This window comes from Argiope bruennichi, chromosome X2 (assembly GCF_947563725.1).
Source record: "Argiope bruennichi chromosome X2, qqArgBrue1.1, whole genome shotgun sequence".
NCBI classification, from domain to species: domain Eukaryota; kingdom Metazoa; phylum Arthropoda; class Arachnida; order Araneae; family Araneidae; genus Argiope; species Argiope bruennichi.
Window position 1 is genome coordinate 65,696,897 of NC_079163.1, and position 13,904 is coordinate 65,710,800.

The window sequence follows — 13,904 nt, forward strand, 5'->3', positions numbered from 1 at the left end:
ACATCTTGATTGAAGGATATATTATCATGGTAATTAAGATCTGTATTGTGTTCGATTTAGCATTCTGTTTTATGAATTTATTTAATAACTATTGTTTCCTTCTACTTCATTTGTCGAATTCCGTTTTACATTATGACAATGAATTTTATTAGCTGTATAAAAACAACAAGGCAAAAAACTAGCACATATGCATTTTAGAAATTTTTTAACAATTAAATTTATTTTTATGGTGATGACAGTAAACACAGTTTGGGTACAAACAATTTTTAAATATATATCACATTTTACAATACTACAACAAATTGTAAATTATTCTGAGGATAATACTATGATATTCTAATCACAACACAGTCAGCCATATACATATATATTTATATCTTTTTAACTACACACTTCTTTGGTTTCATATGCCAACAAAATTTCATATAAAATCAGGTTTTAAAAATGTTTCCATTTATGATAGAGGGTAAATTTACATTTCTACAGCATAAATAGTTAACAGATGACATAAATTGCTAGCATTTCATACAGTGTTCATTTCAAATACATTTTCATTATTAACAACTATTTATGGTTTAGGAGCTTCTTCTACGTTAATAATAGTACACCATACTAATAAGTATTTTCACAAAATCATCAACCTATGACAATAGCATAGATCCCCAGTGATACTGAAGGACTTCTTTATAACTACAAAAGAATCGTATAGAAAAAATGTATTGGAATTAACTGATAAACTGAAATGGAATAAAAAGCATAAAAATTTTTAAAAGGAAGAATAATTTTTACAGAAAACTTAGAAGTCAAAACAAAATCCGTAAAAGCAAACGGCGTTGATCGAAAAGCTTTAAGTAAATTGAAATTATAATCAGATTTATGACGTATTGTAATTTTAATAGCATGAATATTTTGGATTTTTTTGTTTCTTTATAATATTCATTGTGAATTTTTAGCCTTATCCTACTTTTTCCTACGCCTCTTGATTTTACGATTTTTGTTCTGACCTTCAATTATTTAACAAAAGGGATTTTTCATTTTTAGTGCGCTGATAAAAGCGTTTTTAAAAACATTTTTATATTTATTATTTTCTGGCTTCTCAGTAATTTTTTCTTACAATGCTCATTGTGGTTAAGTCTTATCGCTCCTTTGCCAATCAAAAACTAATTAGATGCTTTTAATCCTTTGCTGCTCGCACTCACCGGATAAATTCCTTGAAAGACCAAACAATTATTTTGATTAGCAACCAAAGTTAATAGGTGCGATCTCCATAAAGGGCTTTTTAAATAAAATTTTTTTGCTATATTTGTTTTGTCTAAATATACATGCAACTCTATGTCCTCACAGCGGCACGTTTAAGAGAGATAAAGATTTTTTTAAAAAGGCGAGGAGCAGTTACGCTTTATCCGGGAATAAAGCGCGGCCACGGTAGTGCTGCAACGCCATACGTAAACCATTACACAAAATCGATCGTTTTACGTTTACACCTATATTTTAAACAACCATAAAATTTCATCGTCGAGAAAATTACCATCTAATAATATTCTAACATCTAAAAATAAATATTCTAATTTGTACATAACCTATATATACGATATTCTATTAGAGTGATATCTGATGTTCTATTCCTGTTTGCATTAGCAGCATTCCTATTCTAAAAATAAAAACTTTAATTATTATTTATTATAATATTCTTAATTTTTACTTTTATTCATTTTTTATCAAAAATATGGATATCAAATCAAAATCGTAAAATCAGATATTCTAATAGAAATACTTTAAGTAGAATGGAGTTTTAATCATGTTTGTGATATATTTTAACTGCCACGAGCCTTGACATGACACTTTATTCTGCAAAACGATTTTGTTATATCATCTCGAGTAAATAATGGTTATTTACATATGTACAATTAAGATTCAAATTTAAAATTCATATCTCGGGGCTTCCTTTTGGAAATCCTATTAAGACGCACTCACCGGTGTCTTCCACATCTTCCAAAGCAATCATCCCTATAATTTATTTCACTTCTTTTGCCCATGGATCCGGAACAGCTAAGTGGAAATTGGTGGCATGATATTACTTTTAATGAATGCACAGAATTTCTTCCTCGTGTTTTCAATGTGTATTAATTTCTTTATAATGTTACTAGAGCTTTGATAAATATCATTTTCTCTTTTTTACAACACTAATAAAATGGTGTTTAAGACCTTTTTATTAAATTAAAGTCATGCACGTCGTTACCTCTATAAAATGTTTTTTTTAGCTAAATAAGTTAATTAATAATTAAGAATTCTAGAACTGTAGAATATTTTATTGTCCTCGAGACCATTAAGAACACTAGGAAACGAGTGAAAAATTGACATCCATACAAACACGAAACATTCAAAATCATTTAAAAAACAACTAGAACAACTCAGAATTTGAATTCTATCACCATGCAAAATGTACATACACAAGGAAAGTATGAAGAAATTTTAATATAACACAACTAACACTAACTAAGGGAGTGGTGTCGTACCCCTTTTTGAAGCAAGATAGCAGTGGAAATCGGACTCGCATAAAAAATATTCAAACTTTTTCAGAATTCGAACCCAATCACTCAATGGTGCAAACCTGGTTCTCACATTATTTAACCAAATCGGACGGTTTGTTTTAAGTTTACATCTCTATTCTAATCAGTATTATAAAATTTCACCGTGAAGAAATTTATCTTCTCATAATATTTAAAATATCTAAGAATAAATATTGTAATTTGTACATAATCTACATATTTAATTTTCCAGCACTCATTAATAATTTTTAAGAATAATTTTTCTTTTTATATCCTTAATTTCTTACATTTAATAATTTTTTTAATCAAAAATATGGATGTTAAAACCATGAAAGAGTTAACATCTAATGGAAATATTTAAGTAAATTGAAATGTGAACAGCCCATATTCACAATATATTTCAACTTCTAATGAATATGTAGGGGCATTTTTCTTAAGATATTCACAGTGGCTTAAGGGGTGGGAGAGAGAGAGAGAGAGACAGAGAGATGTAAAACGCCTAAACCGTATCCAAGAATCTAACGTGGTCACGCTAGCGCTGCAACACTGAAGCAAACTACTGTACCATATTGGTTGCTACTTTTAAGCTTACATCCATATTCTGAACTATCACAGAATATTTCTTCGTCAAGAAAATTATCTCCTACTAATATTCTAGATTTCTAAAAATCAATATCCTCGCAAGCAATCTATATATTAAATATTCTAGTTCACCATAGTTGTCTTCTTATTCCAAGGACAAATATTTTAATTCTTATATTTTCATACAATTTTCATTTTCTTACTTTAAATATTTTTTTTTAAATCAAAAACATGAATGCTAAAATAAAATCGTAAAATACCGGGATTCTGATAGATATACTCAAAATAAATTTGAATTTTAATAACATTTATAATTTACGTTAACTTTTAACCAATATCCAAAATTTCTTCATCGTGTTTTCATTATATGTTAATCTGCTTACAATATTGTAAGATTTTAGATTTCAAGTTTTATTCCCTACTTTTTACAATACGAATAAAGTATTAATTATTTTTAATATTTTCTGCTCTTTAGACTTTTAGATTTCTTAATTCATGATCATAAATATTGTGGAATGTAAACATTAATATTTCTAAACCGAAACTGAATTCTAAAAAACATCGCTTCTGTGAAATGAATTTTTAGATAAATTAATGCATTAATTTATAATTATGAACATAATTTTTTTTAAATATTCTGTTGCCATCAATAATTTTACAGAATCTCAGAAATCTGGTACAAAATTCTCCAATTTCGGAAACATGCAAAGTCGAATAAAAGCATTTAATAAAAAGCAAGTAGTTGACTGCAAAACTTTTAGTTCTTGAGAGCAAGACATGCATATTTTAAATGGCTAAGCTACACATTAATACGTTATCATTACTAATGTTAATGAATTTCCATTATATTAACGATACCCTTCTCAGTCCAGCATGCATTTTATTCTAGAAGAGAAACCATGCAACACAGTTCAATTACCAAACTTTACTAAATCCAAATACTGTATATCTTTCTTTGAAACGAAAATTTAAAACGCAGTTATAAGATACAAAACAATTCTTTAATTAAATGTGAAAACATAATTTACGCTACATTTCATTACAAATTATCTTCTTTCACAGTACTATAGGTTTTGAAATTGTTTCTATTAAGATAATGCAGAATAATACAACAGTTATTGCTCTACTATACAATGTTGCTATCTTCTTGTTCGACGATTACTATTGTTCGGTATTAGTACAGCTTTAGCTTCGGCAGATCTTGCGCATGATAGTGCAATGCAAACTACTTTTCACACATTTGCATTTTCTAACCACTTTTATAGATCCACAAACAATTATAGAAACTATTTTAGCTTTATATGGGAAAATTTTGTGCTATAGACACATTTTGATCAATTTTCCGGACGCTAAAAAGATGAGAAAATCATCTTTTATAAATAAAACATTTCTGTTGATAATTAAAAAAAAATAATTGAAAAACAGAAAAAGTATTGATTATTGTAGAAGTAAAAACTTTTTTAAAAGTCCGTTTCAAAATAACATATGCGATTTTGGAATAAATGAAAGTAAAATAGTTTCTATTAATTTCCATTTGATTTATTCATGTGGTATCATAACATCATAACAAAGATAACTACGCATTGATTTAAGCTGAGCTGTGACATCTTTCACTTTTTTCTCCAGTAAGATATGTAAAGTAATACAAAATTGGCATTGTGCATTTGAGGTTTATAAATTGACTACAATGAGATAAAAGCAACAACCTTAAACTATATTTACTGAAAGCAGTATTTCTTTTCTGCCAGATATAGATGTAAATAATCCTGGAAGCAGGACATCTCAATTGATGAGATCTATAGATATTTAGATTGGAAGCTTTTCGTAAGTAGCTCGATTCCGATCACAAATCAAGAATCATAAAAAGACATAGTAAAATATAAAGTTCTTGAAAAACGCTTTTCATAGCTAATAAATAGTTTTATATCGATTTTTAATCTCTAACTATGATAGGGTTTTTAAAAAAGGCGGGGAGAAAAATTAATTATTTGTTTTAGTTTATTTTTAACAATAAAATGGTTATGTCTCTTTACATTTTACAGCTTAATGGTTATGTCTCTTTACAGTAAGAAAAAAAAAACATTTGATATTTTTGATTCTCTTAAAATGTATTTTCTTTGTTACATGACGCAATTAAAATAATTAGCACCATGCAAGCATAGAACAAATGTCAAATTAAATTTTCTTTGACATTACGTTTAAAAAAAATAGAATCGTACTAATGCCGTAATTTGGCTCAATTTTTAGTTTCTAAAATTGTTTTTTTTTTCTTTTTTTTTTCTGAATTTTTAGTTTCTAAATAAAAATACATTGTGACTTCCTTTCCATATTTTAATTGGCTCAATCGTTATTTGAAAATCAATAACTATTTCTTTACATTTACACTTTAATTCAATGCTTTTTAAAATGTTGATTGCAACTTCAAGGGAACCTTCAATTATTTTGCGCCTGAAATGAATCATGTTTTAAAATATTTCTTTAAAAATTACTCAACAAGCATTTTAAATTAAATGTATTGTCATTAATATTATTAATTAATACACAATTTTGTTATTTTCCAGTTTACAAAATTTTTCCCCTCAGAAAAGAGTTATAATTCAAAAGGAGAGTTAAGGAAACCTTGATCTAACTGCATATGCTCGGAATAAAAATAAATTTTCTTCATTGTACGCATCATTTTATGAAACATATATTTGATACGAAGCACCAGCAATTATAATCAATTTTCAGTGTTAAACATTCACTGTAAGTATCACATTGTTCAAAAGAGATTTGGTGTGCAATAAGTTCATCAATAATATATATAAATTACAGTAAACAAATATTCACAACATATATTATTTTACAAAAAGTAATACAATATATGGCGACAAACTTGTTACTTACCATGTTAGAAATTACTAACTTGGATATCAGATCCTATACATTAATAAGATTCAACTACATTTCAAGATTTAAGGAGTGCAAGAATTTTTTTGGGGGGACATTATATTTTATCTGTAGTTAACAAATATGCCGATATTATCAAAAGAAGAATTGTCTTCGCAAACGATCGAAAATGAAGTTTTCTTCAAATTGTCCTGATCACAAATCTTCACCTTAATACATGCCATTGGGTAACTTGCTTTCTTGGCGATTGTTTCATAGCCTTCCAGTGATTGAGTGGCAGACCTTTCGCAGAAGATCCAATGACAACTTTCCCAATGTGGCGGCTTTTCCTGGCTCCCGAATTAGTGGGTGGAGAGGTGGGACTCTCAGGGGAAGAAATAGATTGATCTTGGGGATCCCGGTGACTCGCGACCACTAAGAAAACCACGTGATCCAGTTGGCTTGGAGGGACATCAAATGTCAACGTCTCATTAAACACCGGGCTGGTCGTGCCTTGTCTGGATGCTGTCTTTTTCTTCTTCAAAAGTTTTCCATTATGAATCAGTAGGACTCGAATAAATGGTGCTAGAAAACAGACACAATTATTCAATACAATTCTTAAACTATATGTTTAGATTTCAAGTTTTCTTTACATAGTAGATAAGACTGGCGATGCAAAATTATTAATTCCATCCATGAAGTCCATACATTATTCCTGAGATAAGTATCATAGCTAAAAATTGAGAGATTTGACGAAAAAAAAAAAAAAAAAGATAGTGCCAGCCACTTGTTAATATTTCTCTCGGCCTTAGAAGATACTTTTTTTAGTTACAAGTGATAATCTTTCTAAATAATAGAAAGCACTTTATACCTTTTAATTGAATGATAATTTTTAATATATTTCTCGTTGATGTGTGTTATATTATTTAATCCTGTTAAGTAAAAGTTAATATGGTATCCGAAGCTGTTTGTCGTTATATATGAAACATATTGTTACGAATCTGTAATGCTGCTTTCCAGCATAGTTGGTTCCATCATCAGAAAGACCGTTTTACAGTCATCTGTATTGGACGGAGTCCGGGTGTCGTGTCGGAGGGTCCATGAGCTTGGCGACAAACTTGGCGACCATTTGGCGACTTTGGCGCCAAAATAGATTATAACCGAAACATCGAGAATTTTCCCGAACCGTCCATTAGGAACCGAGAAACGCCTCGAACGTTCCTGATTGGTTAAGAGGCTTCTAGCCCCGCCTCCTGAGACCTATAAAAGGAGGCAGCCGCAGTTGCCAGAGTAGTCGGAAGCGACAGAGAAGAGTAGTCGGAAGCGACAGAGTAGGAGTAGTCGGAATCGACGGTGAAGAACTGGTCTTCCAGGGATTAGCAGAGCAGCGACGGAGTCAAGCTAGTGCTGAACTAAGCTGTGCATTACTGTCTGCAGTAGAGTCTTGTTGTGTGCTGCTGTTTGCACGTCTCGCGGCTGAAGGTAATTGTCTTCTCTGTGCTGTATATAGTTGTCGTCTTTGTGCTGTCCTGTGTGTCTTCGTGTAAATAAACGTCGTTGTTTTTTTTTCAACTGCCGCCTGCTGATTGAGCGTTCTCCACACCATATAACTCCCACTATCCAAACGAACCCCGGAAATTTCGTAACAATATGTAATATAATTAAAGTAAAATGTTTACAAGCAAATTATTCAATATATTTATTTTTTAAATTTGTATTATAAATACTTTTTTTGTTAAGGAAACCTTATTAATTATTTCTATCATGGTTAATTTTTTGGACTAAATTATTTTCAGTTTTAGAGCAAAGTTTACCCAGCTTTATTTCGTAAGTAATCTTTTATTAATATCGGTTTTGGAATGCTACAGTCAAGGAGCCGTTAAGTATGAGATACGTGTTCTCGAACAAAGAGAAATGTGCTTTATTATGAGCAATTCCGTAAATAATTTTTCAAACTCATGTTTAATTACGTGGTCATTTAAAGTGAACTTGGATGGAAATTAAGAATATTTTTCACACTTAGAAAACGTTGACGAAGCTGAGTGCGTAAAGTATCATTGGGTAAAACACAATAATCCTAAAATAAGACCTTTTAATCACTTATCTTTTTATAATGCATCATAATGGGTTTTTTTTTTCACTTTTTCCCCTCTTACTCCGGCAAAACTTAACCAAGATCAATAGACATCAGATGTCCATATTTTCTCCATTCGATCTTTTTAAATAAAACATTCTTCAATAATCTATATGTTAGTTAGTTATAGGTTTATAATTTCAAATTGCAAAGATTTTGAAACAAGTTATGAATTCACAAACGTCACATTGTAAAAAAAAGTAGAATAAGTTTCAATTTTCGACCTTGGATTTTTTTTTTTTGATATCTAATGTTTTAGGATACTCAACTGCAGAATTATTCTACTGGAATATACTCGCGAAAACAGCTCCCCCCCCCCTCTTTCGCATTTTCTGATAATCCTAGTTTCATCCAGAAGCCATTCATCTAAGCCGGCTAATGGTGCTATCTGTCAGTAGAGTATTTTAGGTCTACATCTTTTGCCAATCAGATAAAAAGAAGAGGTTTTAGCGTCTATTTGCCGTAGTCCCTATTTTATGAGAAAATAAACGAATAGCACGCAAGCTGATTATCACGTTTAATTCACTACCAGAAGAGAGTCAAACTTGCATAATAAGGTAACTGCAAAACTCATTTGGACGCATAATGAGCTGCTGTTCACACTTGGGGAAATGGAAACCTAAATTATTTCTCCTTCAATTAGAAGTTATGTAGACAATGTAGATGGGATTCCTAACTGAAATTATCATCGTACTTTTATTTTTCCCACTTTAAATTGCAGATAAAACCGAGATCTAAATACAGGTCTAATAAAATGCCAGCTTTTCAAAATACTGCATTATGAAATAAAAGTTCTTTTTAAGGTACGATGAAAAATGACAATGATATAAAATCTAGAAATTGCATTTGAAATATTTATAAATTTAAAGCGGACTTTAAAAGTTAAGATTCAAAGAAGTTGTTTTGTAAAGAAAAGAAAGAAAAAATTATTTTTCCTGATAAGTATTCTTGCGAAAAGTTGGTTTATGTTGCAAACTTAGCTATGAATTAGCTATAACAGTTTAAAACTTAAACTTGAAAAATGTCTACGTTGTGCCTTTGTACTTATGCGCTAATCTCCAATTTTTACCTCATCCGCTCGGCTTCACTATCATGCAAATTTTAGTACCTTGACAGTACCATTCACTTCGCACATTCCATTATGAAATTTGTTTTGTTTTATATTATCACCGGTTTAAAATTGAATAAGCTCTTTTTAAGCACCCTGTGCACGTATATTCAAATTAATGTTAAAAAAAGGTCGGGAAAAAATAATATCCCCTTTCATTGTCTTTTAGAACTGTTTTATGGAAGGGAACGTAAAATTGAACTTACCAAATGATTCAATATCATCAACAGACATTTTTAAGTTGTGAGCCTTAGTGAGATTAAAAGTAAGTCGTTCAGCTGTAGGCAAGTAACTTAAGCCAAAGAGGATCTCTCCGTATTCCTGAAATTAAAATGTGAAAAGTTTTAAAATATATAAAAGGGTAAATGGAATTAAATAGAATTAAGTGATCTGATAGTAAGGCTGTGATGGATTTTGGATAATTAAATATATTGGAATATTGGATGGAACAATTACAAAGATGTTTTGTGATTTTGTGACCCACATAAATTTTTCAATCCACGTCTATAGGTTTATTTGGAAGCAAAAAGATTAGATCATTAATCAATCATGACTATAGCCTGTACTTATCACATGCATTTCATAATAGTTGGTGATATACTAAGGTTCATATCTAGATATCCTGGTCCTGGCACAAAAATCTTCAATTTGTACAAATCGCTAACAGGTAAGCCATCAGATGAGGAGGAAGGCCATTGATTGACCAATTTGTGGTTAAGGGCCAATTACCTCGAAGGGGATGCTTGTTTGGTGTATCGGCCAGTGTTATGGACGGACAATGCTACAGATAGCAGAAATCCACAATAACTCCTGTCGATATTGCTACGTTTAGTGGTGGCGGAGTGGTCGGCTTTGACAACCAAGCCAGCGTACAAGCGGCAGCTAACCCCCCAAACCAAAATCCAGTTGCGAGGGCCATCTGCAAAAATCTAATCCAACACAGGCAAATCAGTTTCCTGGATTAAAGACCACGTTGGGTATGAGGAAAATGAAGAAACCGACAGACTGACGAAGGAAGCTGCGGAGTCAAACAGGGAACAATGTTACACTAAGGTATCAAAATAATACCTAAAATCGTTCTTTAAAAAGAAAATGATGGAAGAGTGGCAAAAGGATTGGGAAGACGGAAATATGTGACGATCAAGATTCAATATTCTCTACAAAGTCTCCCTTTAACCAAGTAACTGGACAAGGGAAGATATTCTTTTCTTTACATTCCACGGGCCATTCCCCTCATATCTTCGGCGTTTCAGTCTGATCCCTAATGCATTCTGCCCTTGCTGAATTCTTGATGCCACGCCGATCACTATGCAACAGAAGATATGCTGACTTCTCCCTTCCATATGACCAAGCCAGCATCTGAACTAGAACGAGTTTGGTTCCGTAGTGTTGCTTTCTCAAAAGGATTCAGGATGAAAATTCAAAGATTGATTCGTCATCTCGAATAAAATCAAGATCTGTTTAGATTTCAAGAACGCTATTCCCAAGAGCAGCACTATATATATATATATATATATATATATACTTGTACATAGTATTTATTTGTATTTGTGTTTTTTTTCCGTGCTATTCTGTTTTTTTTTTATTTCTATCCTCATTTCTAATTTTTTGTTAATATTTTTATTATAATTTTTCTGAATTTTGCAATCACAAACAAATTGTAAGTCTGTTTATGTAAATTAGCACACGTTTTCAGTTTATCTCTGATGGTTTGCTTTATAAGCCAAAGCTACTTCCCATGTTTATTTCAAACAGCTCATTGCTTTCGGCTTTCTTTTATCCAATATAATATCCCCTGACAAATTTCAATCAATAAATGTCAGACGTCGAACAATAGTCACAGGGATCGATAGAACAGGAGCGTCTTTTCATTTCTCTCCCACTTCATGCTCACTACACTGTTTAAATAAACAGAGGGTTATAGTTGCAGAGGCATGAAGCGGTGTTGTGTTGTGTGTGTGTACAAGAAGAATTTGAGCCACTGCTCAAGTTTCGGGCCAGGAGGCTATCAAATCAATTCAAGTGAAATACTGTAAAAAAAGAAGGTTGAAAAATGTTCACACTCACTTTCGTGATAGGTGTTAAGATGCCAAATGTTATATATTCAGGCATTAAAATAACTGATCGTACCTTCTAAGAAACATTAAGAATTCTTAGTATTAAGCTTGCACATTTAATTTTTTGGTTCATACAAAATTTTCACCAGGATATAAAAAACAACTTGTTTTAGACACTACATCAAAGCAGGGCTTTGGTATTTCGTTGCAGTTGGAACCACACATGAACAAAAAAATTAAATTAAATAGAAATATTCTATTTTAAGAATAAATATTATTCTGTTTGCTTGATATATGGTTTATAGTATTCTTTGTAGCTATTAGTCCTTTGTGAGTAGGTCAGGGTCCGAAAATCCTGACGTATCGTGTGAGATAAATTGATACTTCAAACAGCATCACAAAAACTTTAATTTCAGCTAAATCATGATTTTTTTAAATTTTTCTTTAATTAAATGCCTGTTTCTGTTAATTAATTAATTATTTAATTAAAGTTTAATTTAAAGACTAAAGAAAATATGTATATATTTCTTTTATCTTATTTTGTGCTAAGTCAATTCAAGAAAAATGTTTTACTTTAAAGCGAGATAAATTTAGGGCCTTTTAAAATCAGTATTCTTGTACATACTATGCCTTCTATCTAAACACTAAAGGTACGCGACCGAATACGTTTTCCGTGTATCAGCGATGCATTTGCATTTTTAGAATTGTTAATTGCTTCCAGATATTAGAATAAAGACGTGATTGCATATTTTAAGAGATAAAATAAAAAATAACAGAGCACATTAAAAATAAGACATAAACTAAACACATATGAACAAAAAATAAAGAAAGCAATTTTAAATTTCTACTATGAAAACCTTTCGAATTCTGCAGTATTATAGATAATATGTCCACCGAGACGTCAATAAATCGACCAAAAGAAGGAAGTATAAATATAAACATGGTGCTTTAAATGAAATTGGTTTATGTAAAAACGTGTTAACGTGTGTTAACTATGAAAAGATGCATCTCAATTCTGCTTTAGTGACAAGTGGATTAAATGGCAGAACTATAGAGAATACAACAGTAATTGATTACAAAATGCCCATCACTGACCCATGAACCAATAACTGTTGTAGGAGGTATGTCCCGTCACCGGAGATATAGCTGCTTTTGCCATGCTGTATGGAAGAAGGGAAAATCCTCTTACTTCTCTGATGATTTCTCATCCACTCTCGTCGCACGGGCGGAGGGCACCTCGTAATTGGGGATGAGAAGCTTCCGGCATGATGGTTGGTTCTCGCAACCCTTGTGGGTATACGAAAAGGTGGGGGTTCGATACTTCCCATCGATGATGGGACGTACTTCCTTAGGGAAGGGTTGTATCGTGGCCGGTGATGGTCCTTAGGACTCAACCATAGTTCCCACCAGTGTTGCTATTGTGGCGGTTCGGTCATTCAAGTTTTTCCGTGTGGTTTTGGGCGGGGCGGAGAAGTCGATCTATGATACTCATCCACGTGCGCGAAGTGTCCAGAGGAAGGATTTATTGCGTGTGAAATAAATAATTATTGTTTAAACACAAAAAAGTTATCTGATTTGTAAGGATTTCTTTTTACTTTAATATTATAAAATATTTTCCCAGCAAATATCAGACAAATTACTAACCTTTAATTAATTTAATGGCGAACAAGTTTCCAGCTAAGGACTTCCAATAAACAAAAAGTTTCTGAAAATATCATATAAGTCTCAGTATAAATGCTTACTGTTTTTTTAATTATTATCGCTTTATTAACCACTCAATATCTGATGCACGAAACCAAAAAGTACGAAATCAAAATATAACTTAAAAGTTTGATTCATGAAATAATTTTAAATACTTTCGCAAACCAAAGTAATCTGTAGTATTTTCTGATGTCAAACAGCCATAATTAATTTTCAATTTTACAAAATAATGCTAAATGTTTGTCATCCAACTATTCTCGAAATAAATTATATTGTGTGGAAAGGAACTGTTTGTCATAATAAAACAGAAGTTTTGCTAATTAGAAAAAAAGACATAGAAGCGTTAAATTGAGTTTTTTTTCTTTTGAATGAATTTTGATTTTTAAAGCGCAAACGAGAATAAACCGCAGTAGCATATACACCATCTACCAATAAGTATTTGGAAACCCATGCAAATGAGGTCATCATCTGCGGTCCTGATCTACTTTACGTCGTCTGTACTTAAATATCATGTAGGAAATAGCACTAGCTTTAGTCGCATGCCAGATGCCACAAAATTCAGAGCTGTCTGACTTCCGAGAAAGGCGTAATTGTAGGATATCGTAGAAATGAATGATCCTTAAGGGACATATCTAATGAATTAAACATTCCAAATTCGACAGTGGCATGTTGCGAGGTCCTCCATAAATTGGTATGATGAGAATGGGATGAACTGACTGGACTGGACTCGACTGGCCTGCTCAGAGTCCAAACTTGAATCCAATAGAAAACCTCTGGGACGAGTTGGATCGCCGAATTAAAGAGTGCAGAAACCGTCCAAAATCGATGGAAGAACTTAAATGTCTCCTCCAAGCCGAGTGGAAGAAAATACCAGTGTCCAGTATCAAAACACTTGTGAAAAGCTT

The 13,904-nt window shown here is 31.7% G+C and overlaps 1 protein-coding gene across 1 annotated transcript in view; it reads right to left on the minus strand.

The window, feature by feature from the left end:
- Window positions 1-234: 234 nt before the first annotated feature.
- The window catches only part of LOC129960094 (synaptotagmin-A-like), a 66,197-nt gene continuing 52,527 nt past the window's right edge, over window positions 235-13,904 (minus strand). Inside the window, exons 6-7 of the mRNA XM_056073201.1 lie at window positions 9,448-9,562; window positions 235-6,584 (exon numbers count right to left, since the gene is read on the minus strand). Coding sequence (XP_055929176.1) covers window positions 6,226-6,584; window positions 9,448-9,562 — 474 coding nt within the window. The 3' untranslated portion in view covers window positions 235-6,225. The remainder of the gene's footprint in view (window positions 6,585-9,447; window positions 9,563-13,904) is intronic.